The 17967-nt window shown below is 38.8% G+C and overlaps 1 protein-coding gene across 1 annotated transcript in view; it reads left to right on the top strand.

Moving 5' to 3' along the window:
• The window catches only part of LDLRAD2 (low density lipoprotein receptor class A domain containing 2), a 367903-nt gene extending 365401 nt beyond the window's left edge, over positions 1-2502 (top strand). Inside the window, exon 5 of the mRNA XM_044063239.1 lies at positions 1327-2502. Coding sequence (XP_043919174.1) covers positions 1327-1583 — 257 coding nt within the window. The 3' untranslated portion in view covers positions 1584-2502. The remainder of the gene's footprint in view (positions 1-1326) is intronic.
• The last annotated feature ends 15465 nt before the right edge of the window (positions 2503-17967 follow it).

The raw sequence follows: 17967 nt of genomic DNA, 5'->3' as shown, positions 1-17967 counted from the left end.
TAACTGTCATTTTCTACTAACTGCTGGAAAAATCTAACAGAACTCCAAACACCCAACAACTGAAACCCCTATCACTCAGTTTAAAGGAAGAATTTTTTTATTATGGCAAACTTTTGAAGTAAGGTGACTTGGAAAGCGAGCAACATATATGGTTTGTTGGTCACAGTAAGTCACTAAAGCTGATGCACCTTCTATAATGTTAGTTTAATGGCAATGGGTAGTTCTGCTTCTGACTGCAAATAATGCATGATTGTCAATGCCCCCACCAACATATCCAGCAATAGTTAGACATTGGGCATCACAGGAGTCCTACTTAGCTTATATAAATAATTTGACTTTAGATTTTTTCAGACCACAAGATACTCTGGGGTTCATTCAGTGTGTTAGTAACACCAGCCTATCTTTCTAGGAATAGAACATCAGATGAGGGAATTCTATCCTTCCTCGAACTTTGGTAAAGAATGCAGGATGCCCCTCTATACTGTACTCAAAGAGGGCCAAAGGTAGTCCTTAGAATAATGTCTCACCTGCTTGAATTAAGGACTTGAATAGGCAATGAAAATATTAATATCTAATGGGAAGATAAGAAAAGAGAAGAAAAACTGACCAAGGAATAATTCAACAAATCCTTTGTAATAAATCCTGATGTCAGTGAAAAAAACAACAAATAGGTATAATATCATAAAAGGAATTATGACTTAAGCATTGACAGCTGTAGGGATATGGAGAATCTCAGATTGTGTAAAGGGGTATGAAGTGTGCAGTATTCACTTTTTAATGAGTGAAGGATTCAGAAAAGAGGATTCTCTAAGTCACTTAGCTGAGCCGATTTCCCATTGGATTTGCCAGTCAGGTCTTTTAATGCTGTGCTGATTTCCAGCAGGGCTATGCATGTTATCATTACATATGTAATGTCAGCTTTTTAGATTAAAGTGTAACTGACACTCAGACTGTAGTTGACAGTCTAATGGCTTGTTCTCCATCGATTAAAAATATATATGGTGTGTGCACACCATGCCATTTTATAGAATGGCACATTATGGAAGTTACCGTGTGCGACATTTGTTGAGACACTTGGAATCGAGCACTCATAAAGCTAGCATTTGTGAATCACCTTTGGAGACTATCTTCAGTGTTATTGTCACTTGCAGATATAGTCCACCTGAGAAAGACATTTTATGTACCCTTCCAGTTTATTAGTTAAAAGAAGCACTAATACATACTGAAATGTCTTTCTTATAATAATTGCATCATTTAATATTTTGTGCATTATAATCTATGCAGGTAAGCAATGGTGTAACTGCTTGTATCATTTTTTCTCTGCAGATGACAAGATGTACTTTTCTCTCATCGCCCTGTATATCATCCTTGGTATAACTGCTGGGATTGTGCTGCTGGTTTGGTGTTGCTGGTCTCCTGGGTGGTTTGTTTGGCGACTTAGTGTGTGCAGTGCTGTTCCCTGCTGTAACTCAATTTGTGCCTACTGCCAGCTTTGCACTCGCAGCTGCTCTTCAAAGGACAATAATCGTATTTCAAAAGTGACACCACTGAACACAGAAAGTCCATCAAGTGATGGTGACTAAATTACCCAGCTGACCTCCCTAAATACAGACCAGTATCACTAGTTAGTGACACTGTGGGTTAGATAACTTGTTTTAAGTAAAACAAACTGACAAAAATGTATGTGGCTAAATTATAATCCTGTTATACAGCATTCAAAACTGAACACAGAAATGGACCGGATATATAGTATAAATGACTATGCTGGAAAGCTTCAGTACTGATTGTCTGAAACAGAGAAATAATTTCTTGTTTATTAATATGAGATGTTACAGTGCAAAATGTTATTGCGTGATCTTTCCTTTCATGAGGAATAAATTCAAATGCGGTATTTAAAGCCATTTCTTTTAAACTGCAGTTTAGTAACATATGACATATTCCAAAATATATCTTTGTTGTTTTTCCACTAACATTGGCATTGTGCATATTTTCTGGTTGCCCTGCAGTGACATTTTTTTTGAAATTGCAAGTGTAGCTAAGAGAAAATAGAAAGGGTCACTAGTCCTTGAGTCCAAAAATTTGCTTTATGATCAAAATGAGAAGGGTCTGCAAAGGAAAAAGTTCTCCCTTACTGGCCTGCTCTTATATCTTTCCCCTGCACTGGAGAGTTGCCATCTGTTAGAACTATATAGGTAATTTATTATCCATGCTGTGAGGCCTACTTGCAGCTCTGTAACGCTAAGTGCTTTCCATTAGCTAAAGCATGAAGAATGTTCTCATACAGCCAATACTGTAACTCATTGTATCACACTGTAGTATTTAATACACAGCAAATTTAGGGAGGGTTTCAGAGCAGAATGGATATTTCTGAATATGGGATAATAAGTGTCATATTTACCACTGCACAAGAGACGGACCTAACATTATCTGACTATATTTCAAAGTTTAACCTATGGACCTTCACTAATGGCTACAATAAAAGAACAGTCTTTTGACAATGCATTTTAATGAAATAATGTGTTCTTCACCTTTCTCACAAGTTTGTCCGTGTGTGCACTTTGTAGGCCTTCAAGTAATATTGTTACTTAACAATCAAAGAAGATGTAGGCTTTAGTTGTTTTTTAATGTAAAGTGTGCTGTGAAAATGATGCAACACATATACTTTATGGACTTCAATCATATTGTGTGTTTAAATATGTGGGTGAGTTTCATTTTTTTATTTATAAAATATTAATTTTTTTTTCTTTTTTAATTTTAATCTAATACAATAATAATCCTCTATACTGAAAACATCAGGTACAGCTGGGTGGGTGGGGGAGGGGTCACTGAGATGATATAGATTATTTAAGGGAATCTGCTTGACCAAGACATTAAAGCAAAGAGCTGTTAACAGGCATTGTAATCACTGGTTCTCGCATTGTATGCTGATTCACTGTCACAATGGGAATGGTTTAAAGTTCTCTGCAGGTTACCTTTCTTGTTGCAATTTTCTAATGTCGAACGTTTTACTCCTCATCATGTAAACAGGCTCCATCTTATCTGAAATTCTGAATATCATGATTTTGTCTAAAAAAATCTTTGTGCATTAATTTTTTGTGTGAATGTGTGTGAAATAAAACCTACATAAGCCTCTTCAAAAACTGTGTGGTACCTTATGCCCAGTTTTGTATAGTACTGAAGATAGCGCAACCTAAACTGATAGCTTTTTGTATTATGGTATGGGGAAGAAGCCCCATCTAAGTGGCCTGCTTCTAGCATCTGCAAAAAATGTTGTTCTTCTGAGAAGACAGTCTTCAATTGCAACTATTGTGAAAACAGGCCTATTCAATTATTTTGTTTTTACAAAAGTATTGTGCATATATTATCATTAATCTCAAGTTAGGAAGGCATTGTTGCTTGGATGAAGTAATGAAGTAAGAGTGAGGTTGACTCTGTGCAGCCGGCAGGTGTGAGAGACTGCAGCTGTACGCAATAGTTAATTCAGTATGAGGTAATAGGCTGACTGCAGGTGTAAGCGATAGTTAATTCAGTATGAGGTAATAGGCTGATTGCAGCTGTACGCGATAGTTAATTCAGTATGAGGTAATAGGCTGACTGCAGGTGTAAGCGATAGTTAATTCAGTATGAGGTAATAGGCTGACTGCAGGTGTAAGCGATAGTTAATTCAGTATGAGGTAATAGGCTGACTGCAGGTGTAAGCGATAGTTAATTCAGTATGAGGTAATAGGCTGACTGCAGCTGTATGCGATAGTTAATTCAGTATGAGGTAATAGGCTGACTGCAGCTGAAGCGATAGTTAATTCAGTATGAGGTAATAGGCTGACTGCAGCTGAAGCGGTAGGTACTCAGAATAGCAGTGGCAGTTGAAATATTTAACAGTCATAGTGCCTGCAGGGTGTCTGATAGCTTTATAGGTTCTGTTGTCCAGCCTACAACATACTTACCTTCGACAATGCTTGATTGCCATAATATATATCTATTTTTAATCAATATCTATATCTGTATCTTTATCTATATCTAATCTATCAAACTATCTATCTATATCTATATATCTATATATATATATATATATATATATATATATATATATATATATATATATATATATATATATATGTATATATCTATATTTACCTATATGTATCTATATATATATTATATATATATATATATATATATATATATATATATATATATATATATACATATATATATATATATACATATATATATATATATATATATATATATATATATATATATATATATATATGGATCTAGGACTTTTGATCGGAAGATCAAATGTCCGAATCCGTTATCACGGAACATACTTTACCGAAAGCGCTTTCACCAAAAAAGCGTTTACGGTAAAGTATGTTTAAAAAAAATTAACCTACTTCTATGCAGGGGGGCAAGCCCCCCTGCACCCCCCCCTACTTTAATATTCTCACTTTGAGGTCGCACTACAGTGGAGAAAAGGGATTTGTTTCCTTATCCGCACAGTAGTACGACTGGCGCAACAAGGGATTGGGATTTCTTTAGATGTAGCATTTCTAACAGAGCTGGGTCAGACATGGCTTTGTAAGTCAAGCAGAGATTGCCTCTTTATAGATGATATGAGACAGAGAATAGCTGGAGTTTTTTGTCTGTTCATGTAGGACATGTGTTTAAGGCCTAGGATCCTCTTCGTGAGGTACTTTTGTGGCCTCTCCAGCATTGTAGGTGTCTAGTGAGGTACATGCCAAATGGGGCATTATATTCTTTGATTGGTCTAATGAGGGAAGAGTAGAGAGAGATGATAATCTCTTTCTTCTTGGATGCAAAACCCTTGGTAATGAGATGTGCCACATAGAAGGACTTTTTGACAACAGTGGCAATGTGGTGGTTGACGGAGAGGCTGCTGTCAACCTTTGTCCCCAGATCTCTTATAACACCTTCAGTGTTCAGTGAGCTCCCAACGATGTGGTAATTAGTGGGAACTGAGTTTTTCCCAAATGGGATGATGACGCATTTTTTGTCATTAAGCATAAGGCCATGGTTTCAACACCAGTCATTGGTCTCAGTGAGGCCTTTCTGTAGGATGTCTGCATCACTTGGGGAGTTAATAAAGGCTCGCAGCTTGCAGTTTTCTTCTAATTTAATCAGCCGGAGTCCCTCCGTGTTGGCCTGGACTTCTGAAGTAGATGCCAAACAGGAGAGGACCCAGTCGGCAGTCTGACTTGGAGTCCACTACTTTCACATTGTGTGTTCTATCTGTGAGCCAATTTGCAACCCACCTAATGATATAGGGCTTGATGCCTAGTTTGGTGAGTTTATCAATAATTCCTGAGTGATGAATGGTATCAAAGGCCTTGGCCAGATTGAGGTGGGCTGTATGAACTGCCTTACCTTCATCCACCGCTCTGGTGACTAACTCAAAGAAGTCAACCAGGTTGAGCAGGCATGATCTACCTTTCACAAAACCAAATTGCGTGGGATCTAGAGTTTGAGATTCCCTATATCCTTGTTAATTATGTCCATGATGATGCACTCCATAGCCTTACTTATCAGACTTGTCAGGCTAATGGGGTGATAACTTCAAGGGTCTGTAGCTGCTCCTCCTTTATGGAGAGAGATGACTGTAGCAATGTCCCATTCGGTAGGGACAAAGCCTGAGGTGAGGCTGTGAGTGAACAGACCACACAGGTGTGATATCAGTTCACTTTGTAATTCATGTAGAACACAGCCAGGGATATTGTTGGGTCCCATGGAAGCTGTATTCTTAGCCTTGGACAATGCAGCCTTAACCTGTGTTGCAGTAATGCTGGGTGCCTGGCATTCTTCCGGTACTGAGATTGGTCCTTTAGAGGGGGGAGAGAGGGTTAAAGTTGGCATTGAATCTGTTGGCCAGTATGTTGGCAATGTCTGGTGGCTAGTACCATTGTGCATTAACTCAGAGCAAATCTGAGTATTGCCATGAAGATTCTTGATATAACTAAAAAAGGCTTTGTGGTTGTTTTTAGTGTCTGCCACAATTCTGCCTTCATAGCTGGCTTTGGAGGTTTTGATGAGGGATCTCAACTTTTTGTTGAGGCAAATCTGGGAATTTTTCCAATCTTGGGACTTTACCTTTTTCTGCAACAGTTTCTTCCTTCTGTTGTAGAGTTTACTAATGGCAGGGGACCACCAGATTGACTTCCTTTTTTTGGAGGAGAGCGTCTTGGTTCTGTTGGGTATGGCTAGTTCCATGCATTTATGTAAGTGTTCGTACAGTCCATTGGTGTATGGTTCAGCAGTCATGCATCTATTTCCATTGGCATTGGTGCTGTGATGGTAGCCACGTCTGTTTTCAGGAGTCCAAAGTCAGCTTTGGAGAAGTTTTTCATGGTGCATACCTTTGTGAGGGATATGGGTGAGATGTGGATTTCCATGGTGATTAGTTTGTGGTTGGATCTAGCCAGGGAGGAATTGACTATTGGTGTAGAGCAACGGTTGTCCATGTTAGTAATAACCAGGTCAAGGATGTTGCTTCCTCTAGTGGGAGTAAGAATGAGCTGGTCCAGAGCACTGGAAATGATGAATTCCAAGAAGTGTTGGGCCAGTGCATTGGTGCTTGAGTAGGGTCTAAGTTGCATTATCAAAAGATGATAAGAGCGAACGCTCTTTCATCGAACTGTAAAAGTCGACAGCACTAAACAGCAAAGACATGGAACATAGATTTTTTTCTCAGGGAATAAAATCGGAGGGCCGTCTTCAGGACTTTGACATTTCCTCCACTATGGTGCGATCTCGGAGTTGGTATATTAAGTAGGGGGTGTGGGGTGTGGGGGGTGAAACCCCCACTTTATTTTGTGTATGAATTTTTTTTTTTTGCAGAGCAGTGATTTTTTTCCCTGGGAAAAAAAAACGCTGTTCCATGTCTTCGCTGTTTAGTGGTGTCGACCTTTCAAGTTCGATTAAAGAGCATTTCAGTATTTTTCCCAGTTGATGGAGGGGTAGTTGAAGTCTCCTAGTATGAGAGCGTTGGGTTGGACCTTGATAGACTCCAGGGTGCTTAGGAACATGAAGTGAGAGTCTAGGGACATGGTTGGAGACCTATAGCAGGCTATGACCTGGATCGCAGTCTTACCCAATGTTAGCTGTACCTGAAGTATCTCAAATGCATTATGCTGGGCTACTAGTCTAGAGGTTTGCATATCCTTTATGAATATGGAGACTCCACCGCCTTTGGAGCTTCGGTCCATGATTGGGGCCAAAAGGTGTGGAATGTGTTATAGCCTGGTAGCACAGGGGTGCTTTCTCCCACTTTAAACTAAGTCTCTGTTACAGCACAAATGTCGATGTTCTCCATTTTGAGGAGTGCTTCGAGTGAGTGCATCTTGAGATTTAGACTTCTAGTATTGAGCGGCATAACTCTCAGACTGAATTTATTTATAGCTGTTACAGTGGCAATTTGGTCTTTGGAACTCCACCTAAAAAGGCACTATAGGGGTGGCAAGAGCCATAGCCAGTACCCGGAAACCCAGGGGTGACAGATTCAGGCAATCTCTGGCAAAGCATCGTAGTCTGTCAATCATGTCATCCCAAGCAGACAGATACTGGATCCCCTTAGAATGACACCAGAAACTTACCAATTGTTGAAGTCAATCATTTTTTGTTTGTACTGTGGTATAATTCTGGGTGATGGTAGGATACTGCTCATGGCTAGTGGCACACCTGCCTGGGCCACATTATCTGAGAACTCCACCATGTCTCTTTTCATGTAGTCCAGGGAGGTGCATCTCAGGTCATTCACACCCACATGGACAATGGCAGAGTCGCACTTGTTGTGGAGTGACCTGAGTGCGTGTGTGATGTGTCGGATTCTGGCACCTGATAAACAGCTGACTGTTACTTCTCCTTATTCAACCTAGTCAGTGGGACATCAGTGTGCCTCACTATTGAGTCGCCTATGATTAGTGTATTGGACAAGGTGTTTCTGTCTTGGAGATCTCTGCTATTTGGGTAAATTTCTATTGAGTGCCTCCGCGAAGGTGGGTGTTTGGTTTGTGTTTTTATATGAGAGCTGTGATAGCGGGTGTTCTGGAGGGCTATGTGTTCCATGTGGTGTGGTGCAGGTGCTGACCTTCTCCTCTTGACCAGCGAGTCTGGTCTTGGCTGGAGAGTGCACAGCTTCCAATTTGGTGACAAGTGCATCTCTCACAAGTCTGAGTGTTGGGAGGTAAGAGGAGAGGGTTGTCTGTGTACATGAGGCAGTTGCTACATTGCCTCAGAAAGCCCACGTGCACAAGGTTATTAGGAGAAAGCACAGGGAACTGCCCTTTAATCATGCCAGGAGAGGTAGTCATAACTACTACGTACTGGAGCTATTTACGTGAAGAACGACAAGTGCTGATGGCTCTTAGGTGTGCTATAATAATTGCTACAAAAACTTGTTGAAGTGCAAAGCAATTAGGCTATTTAAAATGCAAGAGAAAAAGAACTAGCAAGATCTAAGGGAAAAACTGAACAGTAGACTTTCTGACACCAGTAATAGTTTAGCTCAGCTCTGCGCAGCTGAGCAGAGCATAAACAAGTGCAAACCCGTGCAAACGTGGGCTTTTACACCAGAAAGTTGAAAGGGATGGAAAAACTCCCCAAACGTTCAATAAAGTACAATTTCTGGGCCAGAAACCACTCCTCTTGTGGTAGATAGGCTACCTTGTGCTTACCACTCCCACTGATAAGCTAGAAGGCTTCCCTCCAACACAGAAAGGCTTGGGGGGGGGGGCTCAGAAGCTTACAAACAGTCCTGGATACAGCAAATCTGTATCTGGACTAGACTAGTTACAGGAAAGGTGGGAAACAAGCACAAACATGGGCTTTTAAACCAGAAAGTTGAAGGGGATGGAAAAATTTTCCAAATGGACACTAAACTACAAATTTTGGGCCAGAAACCACTCCTCCTGTGGTAGATAGGTAACCTAGTGCTTATCACTCACACTGATAAGCTAGAAGGCTTCCTTCCAACACAGAAAGGCTTGGGGGGCTCAGAAGCTTATAAACAGTCCTATATACAGCAAATCTGAATCTGGACTCGACTAGTTACAGGAAGGGTGGGAAACAAGCTTAGGACTTTTCTTTTTTCTTTTTTTTTTTGTTATACAGAAAAGCAGCTAAAACAGCAGTAAAACAATTGAAATGTAGTGCAAGTTAGCACACTTGAGTGTGCAGCAATATTAAAGCAAATACAGTTTAAATAAATGCAATTAAATTAAAAAATGACTAAAAACAATTGCAGAAATCAGTAAATTAGGGAAAAATAAAATGGAGGCACTTAGAGTATCAGAAAACAATGCCAGCAAATATATAAATAATTTAGTCGAGCAAAAATTAAGACAGTGCAGAACTCTGAACAGTTAAAAAGTGCCAAAAATATACTTATCAGCTCTATATTTCCAGATTGTTTGAGAAGCACACTCAGTCAGAACACAAGGAGATTCTAGCAATGGTAGATTGTAGCAAAGTTTTTTTTTTTTTTTTTTTTATTTTATAAAGTGGAAAGGGAGAAAGGAGGAACAGAATATAATTCAAGGTTAAGAAACTAAGTGGGTTGGCGTTCTCAAATGTTCTCTCTGTATTAAGTAGAATGAGCTAGTGACACTAGACTGGGAGGAGTGTTCCAGATCAATTTACAGTAGGGAGGGGCAACTGCAAAGCCACCAATTGCAATTCAATTAAATAAATGTAAGAGATAACTTACTCTGCTCTAGGAGTCTTAGGGAATTTCTGCTTTGTCCAAGTGATGAATCACCACTCCACAATCTGGTAAAAAACAAGATATAGCTACACACACACACACACACACACACACACACACACACACACACACATATATATATATATATATATATATATATATATATATATATATATATATATATATATATATAGTTAGGGGTCACCACAGCGGAACTCCGGTCCGCTAATGATTGGCAGTAGATTTTTACATGCTGGCTTGCCGGGCCTAACACACAACCTTCAACGAAGGAATGCCCATTCACGCATGTCGATACACAGAAGACGCTCTAACTGAGAATCGAATGTGCAACATCTAACTGTGAGGCGACAACGCTACCGCAGCACCACCACCGCAGTACATCTATATATATATATATATATATATATATATATATATATATATATATATAATATAATATATATATATATATATATATATATATATATATATATATATATATATATATATATATATTGCATTTCATAAAAAAATTCATATACAGCAAATACTCTACTAAAAGTTGTTTGCAGGGGGAAGCAAGGCAAACCCTGAATCTTGGAAGACTTGAGAGACACCACCAGGACCACTAACATCTTTTTTGATGCAGACTGCAGAGACCAGCTGAGCCAGCCCCAGGTCAGCAGGTCCTGCAGATGCAGGGGGGATCCCAAGCCATGCAGGACTGAATAAGTCATGATTCGAACTTTATAGATAATATGTTGCCTGACTGGAAGCCAGCTCAGATCATACCTCTGAACTGTCTAGATTTTTGCAGAATCTCCAGACTTTTGCCTTATAATATTGGCCTGTTTATCATAAGATTGTGGCATTCAGGCACATCATTGAGGAATGAAGTCAGAAAATAATGGCAGACATTTGAGTTACAGACTTCATATCCTTCACAAAAAATCATGCCAATGCAAAACCTGTTATTCTATCAACTTTCTAAACTTATAAGAGCAATATTTAAAAAGTGTTTCATTTTTGGGCTTTTGTTCCCCTGTCATTTGTGGCGTTGTCCAAATTTCTTGCTCTATGAGGTTGAGGTATGAGGTCAGTCTATGCAAAACCAACATATACATTGTTGTTTCTAGACCCCCAGCTTAGTAGTTGGACTGCAGAATTCTGCTCTTGCCACATGATCAAGTTCTGATTCTGGAGGTCCCAGGTACAGAGCATTGATGTCCAGACTGGAGGACACTGGGGTGTACACTATAGTAGGAATTTATGAGGGAAAATATGATGCTTAATGTGATCAGTTTCATAGGGCAGAAACAGAAGGATTTAATAAGAAACTGTGTAGACTGGCCATACATAGCTTGGAACCTGTTGCTGCCTCCCAGTCACTGTTGTTTATTTTATTTATTTTACAGTTGTTTACCGGGAAAGTCTGACTGGACACAGGTCCATTTTCAGTGGAGGCCCGGGGAGAAAAGCTCCAGATAAAATGCATAAGACTATACAAAAATACATAAAATACATAAAAATGTACATAAAATACATAAAAATAAACAGGAAGAAATCAGCGAATTCATTGACAGTGGATGACTAGTTATAACATAGTAAATGTCAGACAATGCATAGTAATAAAGGACAAGACAGTTTATAACATAATTCCATATAGTATATGGTAAAAAGAATTATACATTCTTTACATAATGTTGATGATACTGTCGAAATCAGACTTAGATGAGGCTTGATTCAGAAAAGTAAAGCCGAGTTGATTAGCAAGCATATTGTTTAGGGTTATAATTAAGTCAGGGTTTCTGGTTGGTTGGATGGGCAAAATCTGGATTTGTGGATCCAACAAGAAACAGATGGGTTAGTTTTGAGGATAGAGAAGGAAGTTGTAAGGCATATTGGGTTAAGATGGGGAATAGATTGTTGAGTGGTAGTTTATCCTGGGGAGTCACAGAAGCATAACCAGGTATTCATATAGTGTGCCTTGAGGAGTTTTTTAAATTGAGTGGTGGAGGAATTGGAAGTTAGGTGACTAGGTAGGGTATTCCATGCTTTTGAGATAGAGTAGCTGAAGACCTTGTGAACATTTTCTTTTCTTTTATTTATTTGATTAACATTTGTTTATTACATTTACTTGAGCTGATAACTCTTCTGTTTTATACTAACTTGTCTAACTTGTTATTTATTTTATTTGTCTTTGTTTATCCAGAAAGTATAATCAGGTAGAACCCATTTTTAGAAGAGGCCCAGGGAGAAAAGCTACACAAGTTAGTTGCGTACATAGTTAAAGAGATTAAAGATCTTAGAATACAATACATATATGCCCAGATATTGGCATCTACAGAATATGTAAGCAAAAGACATAAAATGTATATATTATTGGTTTTGCTAAGTGTCATAGGTAAACACTGTTTTATGGTTGTTAATATCATTTGCAGGCATTTATGTATGTTAAGTCTGACAAATAGCAGTATTAGTTATATGAAGCATTGGATAGTATTGGGTAGGACCTCACTAAAAGAATCACAGGCCTAAAGCAGATGCCCTATGCTGACCACCTTAAAAAACTCCAGCTATACTCTGTTGCATATCGTCTACTCAGGGGCGATCTCTGCTTAACATACAAGGCCATGTCAAACCCACAGCTGTTGGACATGCTACACTTAAAGAAATCCCAATTCCTCAGAGCCACACGCTCCAGGTATCTAAACCTTGTCATCACAATAAACAAAACATGCTGGAAGGATAGGTTCCTGACCCAGAGACTCCCCAGACTCTGGAATAGATTGCCCATACATGTCAAGCAGAGTGCCTCTCTGGCCCTCTTCAAAAGGAACCTTGACGATTAGATGGGAGAAAGGAAATTCATCCCGGGGATCACGTCAGTCACCCTGCTAGACAGGGGTCCAGGGAAGTAAATAGTGTGGGAAGAAATAGCCAGGGAATTGTTATGGCTAGGCTTGTATAGGCCCTAGGGCTGATAGCCTAGTACCAACCTATGAACCTATGAACCTATGACTATATTGTGTCCAGGCTGATGGTGGCTGAGATAAAGTCACTAGGGCTACTAAGAAACCAGAATAAACTATATCACTAAATATGAACACATGCCTATTCGTACACCTCCTTACACTCCCCTGTCTTTCTAAATATGCCATAACCCTGTTTTTTCTCTCGCTTCATTTTGCAATTACTGTTTGTATTATACTAACTTACCTTTAATTTCTCTATAAACTGGCTAAAATTTGTCAAAATATTAAACGATTGTCATACAAGTTTATATAGTTTTTAACCAATATTTTTACATTATGTCTGATTTGGTATAATTATTTAAACAGTAGATGTTTTTGTACTATTTGGGGAGATTGCAGAATCGGTTGGCCATGGTGGTGCAGCGGTTAGCGTTGCCGCCTCACAGCAAGAGGTTCTCCGGTTCAATTCTCAGCTGGGGTGCCTTCTGTGCAGAGTCTGCATGTCCTCCCTGTGGTTGCATGGATTTCCTCCGGGTGCTCCGGTTTCCTCCTACATCCCAAAGACATTTAATAGGTGGGTTGGACACTCTAAATTGGCCCTAGGTGTGAGTGTGTGCATGTGTGTGCCTTCTGTGGAAGGTTGGGTGCCGGGCTGGCAACTCGACACCGTCAAACTCCACTGCCAATCATGAGCGGACAGATGATCCACTGTGGCGACCCCTAACCAGGAAAAGCCGAAAGAAGAAGGGGGGATTGCAGAATTATTGTTCTTAAAATATTTTTGTAATACTTTGGAGCTTTTCTTCCCGGGCCTTTGCAGAAAATAAGACACCTACCCAGTCAGACTTTCTCAAATGTCACAAAATAAGTAAATAAATAAAAACAAGTTAGGGTTTTACATGAACAGGTAACAGATTATGGAGAGAAATAGGGATGTAAAAGGAAAAGTAAGTGATATAGGTATTATGTAAGGAGTAGAAGAAATACAGGAGAATAATTTTACCTGGGTATGGAAGTTATGAGATAAGAGGTTTGCAGATTAGACTAGGTTTATATGGTTAGAGATCTTACAGAATTATAGTATCATCATATATAAGAAATGATAGGGAGAAGAGGTGGCAAAGAATAGACTTTAGCCTGAAACTGGCTGTGTGTGTGGGGGGGGGGGGTACCTATGGTGTGAGTACAGGTAAACGTTTATTAAGTGTAGAATTATTGTTAAATTAGCACTGCGGTGGTGGTGCTGCGGTAGCATTGTCGCCTCACAGTAAGACGTTGTCCTGTTCGATTCTCAGCTAAAGCGTCTTCTGTGTGGAGACATGCGTGAATGGGCGTACCTTCGTTGAAGGTTGTACGTCAGGGCTGGCAACTTGGCACGTAAAAATCTACTGTCAATCATTAGTGGACCGGAGTTCCGCTGTGGCGACCCCTAACCGGGAAAAGCCGAAAGACACAACAAAGTATTATTGCTAAATTAGATTTATGGGTAGGGCTAACCTGGAGTAGTACATGAGCAAACACAGTTCTTTTTTAGGTACTGTTTGAGCTTAGTTTTGAAGTCAGCTAGTTTCTCGGTGAGTCTGAGATCATGAGGGATTGAGTTCCAAAGTTTGAAGACATAGTTTGAATAAAGTAAATTACCTCTGCTGCTATTGGATTTAGTTGAGAGTAACAATGTTATTAGATCTTAGAGGTCTGCTACAAGAATGGGCTGAAGCATGTGTTGAAGTGAGGGGCATTTATCTGGTGCATAAATAAGTTTATGGGCAGTGAGTAGTTAGGTGTATGATAAATGCTGGTACAGTTCTAAGCAGTTTAGTATTTTTAGAGCAGTGCAGTAATGGGTTTTGAGGGGCTGTTCGTGGTAAATTTGGCTGTTTTATTACAGCATATCTCTACATTCTGTAAGTTATTTTTTTGGCCTTGTAGAGGGAGCCCAGCTTAATGTGTTTTTTCATGACTTGTACTTTGTGGTGGTTGAATTTTAGTTTTTCATCAGTTAGGACCCCTAGCTATTTAGTTTGAGAGACTGTTTTTATTTTGGTATTGTTAGTTGAATAAATGTAGAAGGAAGACTTTAGATCTGAATATTTCTAGTGAGTAAAAGGTATTAAGATTTGTTTTATTTTGGTTCATTACTAGGTGGAATGTAAACAACCAGGATTCTATTGCTGTGAAAGGGATTTGGGTGGTTTCTAGTTATTTAGGGATGGTGCTGGCAGAGCTAATGTTTGTGGAGTCATCAGTATATTGTCCTATACTGGAAAGATTTGTTGCAGTATTCAGTTTGTTTGTCAATATGTCGAATAATAGTGGTCTTAGAATTGAACCCTGTGTTAGGTAACTTGATTTACCCACTGTACATTTTGCATTAACCTCAGTATCATGCTTTTCAAGTATCTAGCTGAGTGGCTAGGCTTAAAACGGCTCTAGAGCAGCTAGCCTAGAAATGTTCTATGATCCTATTTATGGCATCAGTGTTTTTGGATGTCAATTCTACTGTGCTGCTACGAGTTTCACTATTAAATCTGACACAGAACAATCAGTAGTTATCTGCCTCTTTGAGCTTCCAAACTTGCTTACACCCCCTTTTACAAATTCAAACAAAATATGACATTCTTAAGAAACCCGTGGATGTGTACTGTTGCTGACCTTGTTGGGGACTACCAGGGCTGAGGAAACAACCTATACCTCTTCACTGCAGCATCCACTGAGGAGTGAAACATCATGCAGATTGACCTCTTTCTGTCCTGTGTGAGGTCGGCAAGGATCTCTCATACAATCTAGGTCTGACAGACGAGACCTGTTCTCTTCTCGCACTGGTCCGGATGGTTTCATTAGGAGTTTGGCATTCTGTCAGAACATTGCTGGAATCTTTTAATTACACTGATGTTTGCTTCAGAGCAACTATAGTCATATTCTTGTGTATTTATTGCCCATTGTTTGTTAATTTTTTTTATGGTGACACAATGACCATTACCAAATCAGTCTGGTGGTGTTAGTGTGATTATTTATTTTTTTGCACACTGAACTAAAACAAGATCTAGGTTGGCTGTACCAACATCTTTGAATTTCCAAATGGTTTGAGAGTAAACCATGAGTACCCTCCTTTTCTGCCATCCATGCAGTAGTGACTGTGTCTTCCTTCAAGATTTCTCTGAGTTCTTTGTCCCCTTGCTGCTTACATTTCCCAGGTAACATATCCTGGGGGAACTTCCTCATCAGGACTGATGAGAAGTCAATGAATTTCATAAAGAATTTTTCTATATCATGAAGGGATGTGGGTTTGCTCAGGTAGTTACCTAGTCATACACTCTAGAGTTGATTTTTCCAACTAGGTGGCACATTTTGGGAACTCGTGGTGGAACTTGTCATCTCGGTAGATCACTCAGTCACTCTGTTCGTCATCAACCAACCTCAGGCAGAACCACCCAGTCTGGGGTAAATGCAATGAGCGTGGCTTGGTTATGTTGAACCCTGTCTTGCTTACTCAGAAAGATAACTGTCATACCACTAACACGGATGAATGGGTTGTGTCCTATAATTAGGGCCTGAGCTCCATACTTGTCAGCTTTGCCCAAAGCTATGTATGACCAGTCCACAACACAAAAACACACATGCCTTAGCATCTTGTTTATAGTCACTATGTATGAGTAAGATGTCATTGCCAGTTAATTGTTTTTGTGTTGTGGGTGGTCAATCTTACATCGGTAAATAACCTGTCTCTAAAGAACTGTGATCTTGGAATAATAATAATAATAATAATAATAATAATAATAATAATAATAATAATAAAAGTAAGGGTGGGTGGCACTTAGGGTTTGCACCCTGTAAAAATGCTTGTTTTGAGTTCTCACATTAAGTTGTACTATAAAAATAACCTCAACTACATATGCTTTCAGTTACCTCTCAGTTGAGCTCATACAATATAAGCATCCTTTCATGAACGTTTGTGTTTCCTACCTAATAATTTGAAAGAAAAATAGTGGAATCTATTGAAAGTATACTTCACCTTAGTAAATTGTATAGCCTCATATCACTGTAGGGATAATGGCTGTTACTTAGGCTTCAACAATTATACGCTATTTAGCTGTTTATGTGAACTTAAAGGGCATGTATTCATACATTATTTCTGTTGCAGTATTGAATGGAATTCTTCATTAACTGAGAAATTAATCCTCCATACACTTGGAAAGTTTTATAAAAGCTATCCTGAGTGCAATTAGCAAAATACATCAAAGCACAGGGTCTCCTTTCTGTAAACTAGAATAGATACTGGTGTGGGCATAGTACAGCTACAGCTGTCTGAACTTTAACATTTCTTATCAAATATAGACACGGGCTTATGGACAGGAGCAGTTTTTTCAAATTACGTTTTATTTTATTTAACTAGAGCAAAATATTAAAAACAGATTATATAAAAAGTGTATGATTATTAAGAAAATAACATCATATAACAATACAATAAATATACAAACATTCTTACTTCTATGAGTTACAACTAAACAGATTCTACAACTACATTCATAAGAAAAAATAGGTATAGATAAAATTACTTTTCTGAAATCTGTCCTTACATACTTCATAAGTAAGAACTGTTTACGATTACGTGTATATTTGAATAAAAGTATAATGATTAAAATGCTGCAGAATTTCTACATTCATTAAACATCTTGTGGGTGAAGTGAACTACATTCAACTGGAATAATGTTAAGGTATTAAACGTCATCACCATACAATTTTTAAGACGGTTTGCCATTCAAGTTTGTGTATTTTATCTCTATTGGAATACGTTTTACAACTTTTAATCTGTTGATAGGCCATTTTCGAAAAATTTCTTCTAGAAGTCTGTTTTAAGTCAGCCCAGTTTAATAAAATATAATATTTTAAAAGGGAGAATAAAATTATAAATATTCCAGTCTGGGACTGATTGATATTTAAAGGTAAGATATCTGAGGTGACTTACTGGTAAATTGCTTTGGCTATGGTGTGCAGGGTCCTGGGTTCAAGACCTGCAAGGGCTGTTTATTTCTTATATAGGCCCTAGGGCCAATAGCCTAGTACCTACCTAAGAAACTGTTGGGAAATAGGAAATTCACCCCTGGGATCACTTATGTGGCTCTGCTCGACAGGGGCACAGGAAAATAATTTTCTTGGGTGGCGAAAGCCAGGGTACCTTTTTGGCTAGGCTTATATAGACCCTAGGGCCAATAGCCTAGTAGCTACCTATGAAATTATGAAGTATAATTAATTTTCAATTGCAATTATTAGTCC

Source organism: Protopterus annectens, chromosome 2.part1 (genome assembly GCF_019279795.1).
Source record: "Protopterus annectens isolate FY-2018-M chromosome 2.part1, PAN1.0, whole genome shotgun sequence".
Lineage (NCBI taxonomy): Eukaryota > Metazoa > Chordata > Ceratodontiformes > Protopteridae > Protopterus > Protopterus annectens.
The sequence above is the reverse complement of the archived record's forward strand: the minus strand, read 5'-3'. Positions and strand labels throughout refer to the sequence as shown.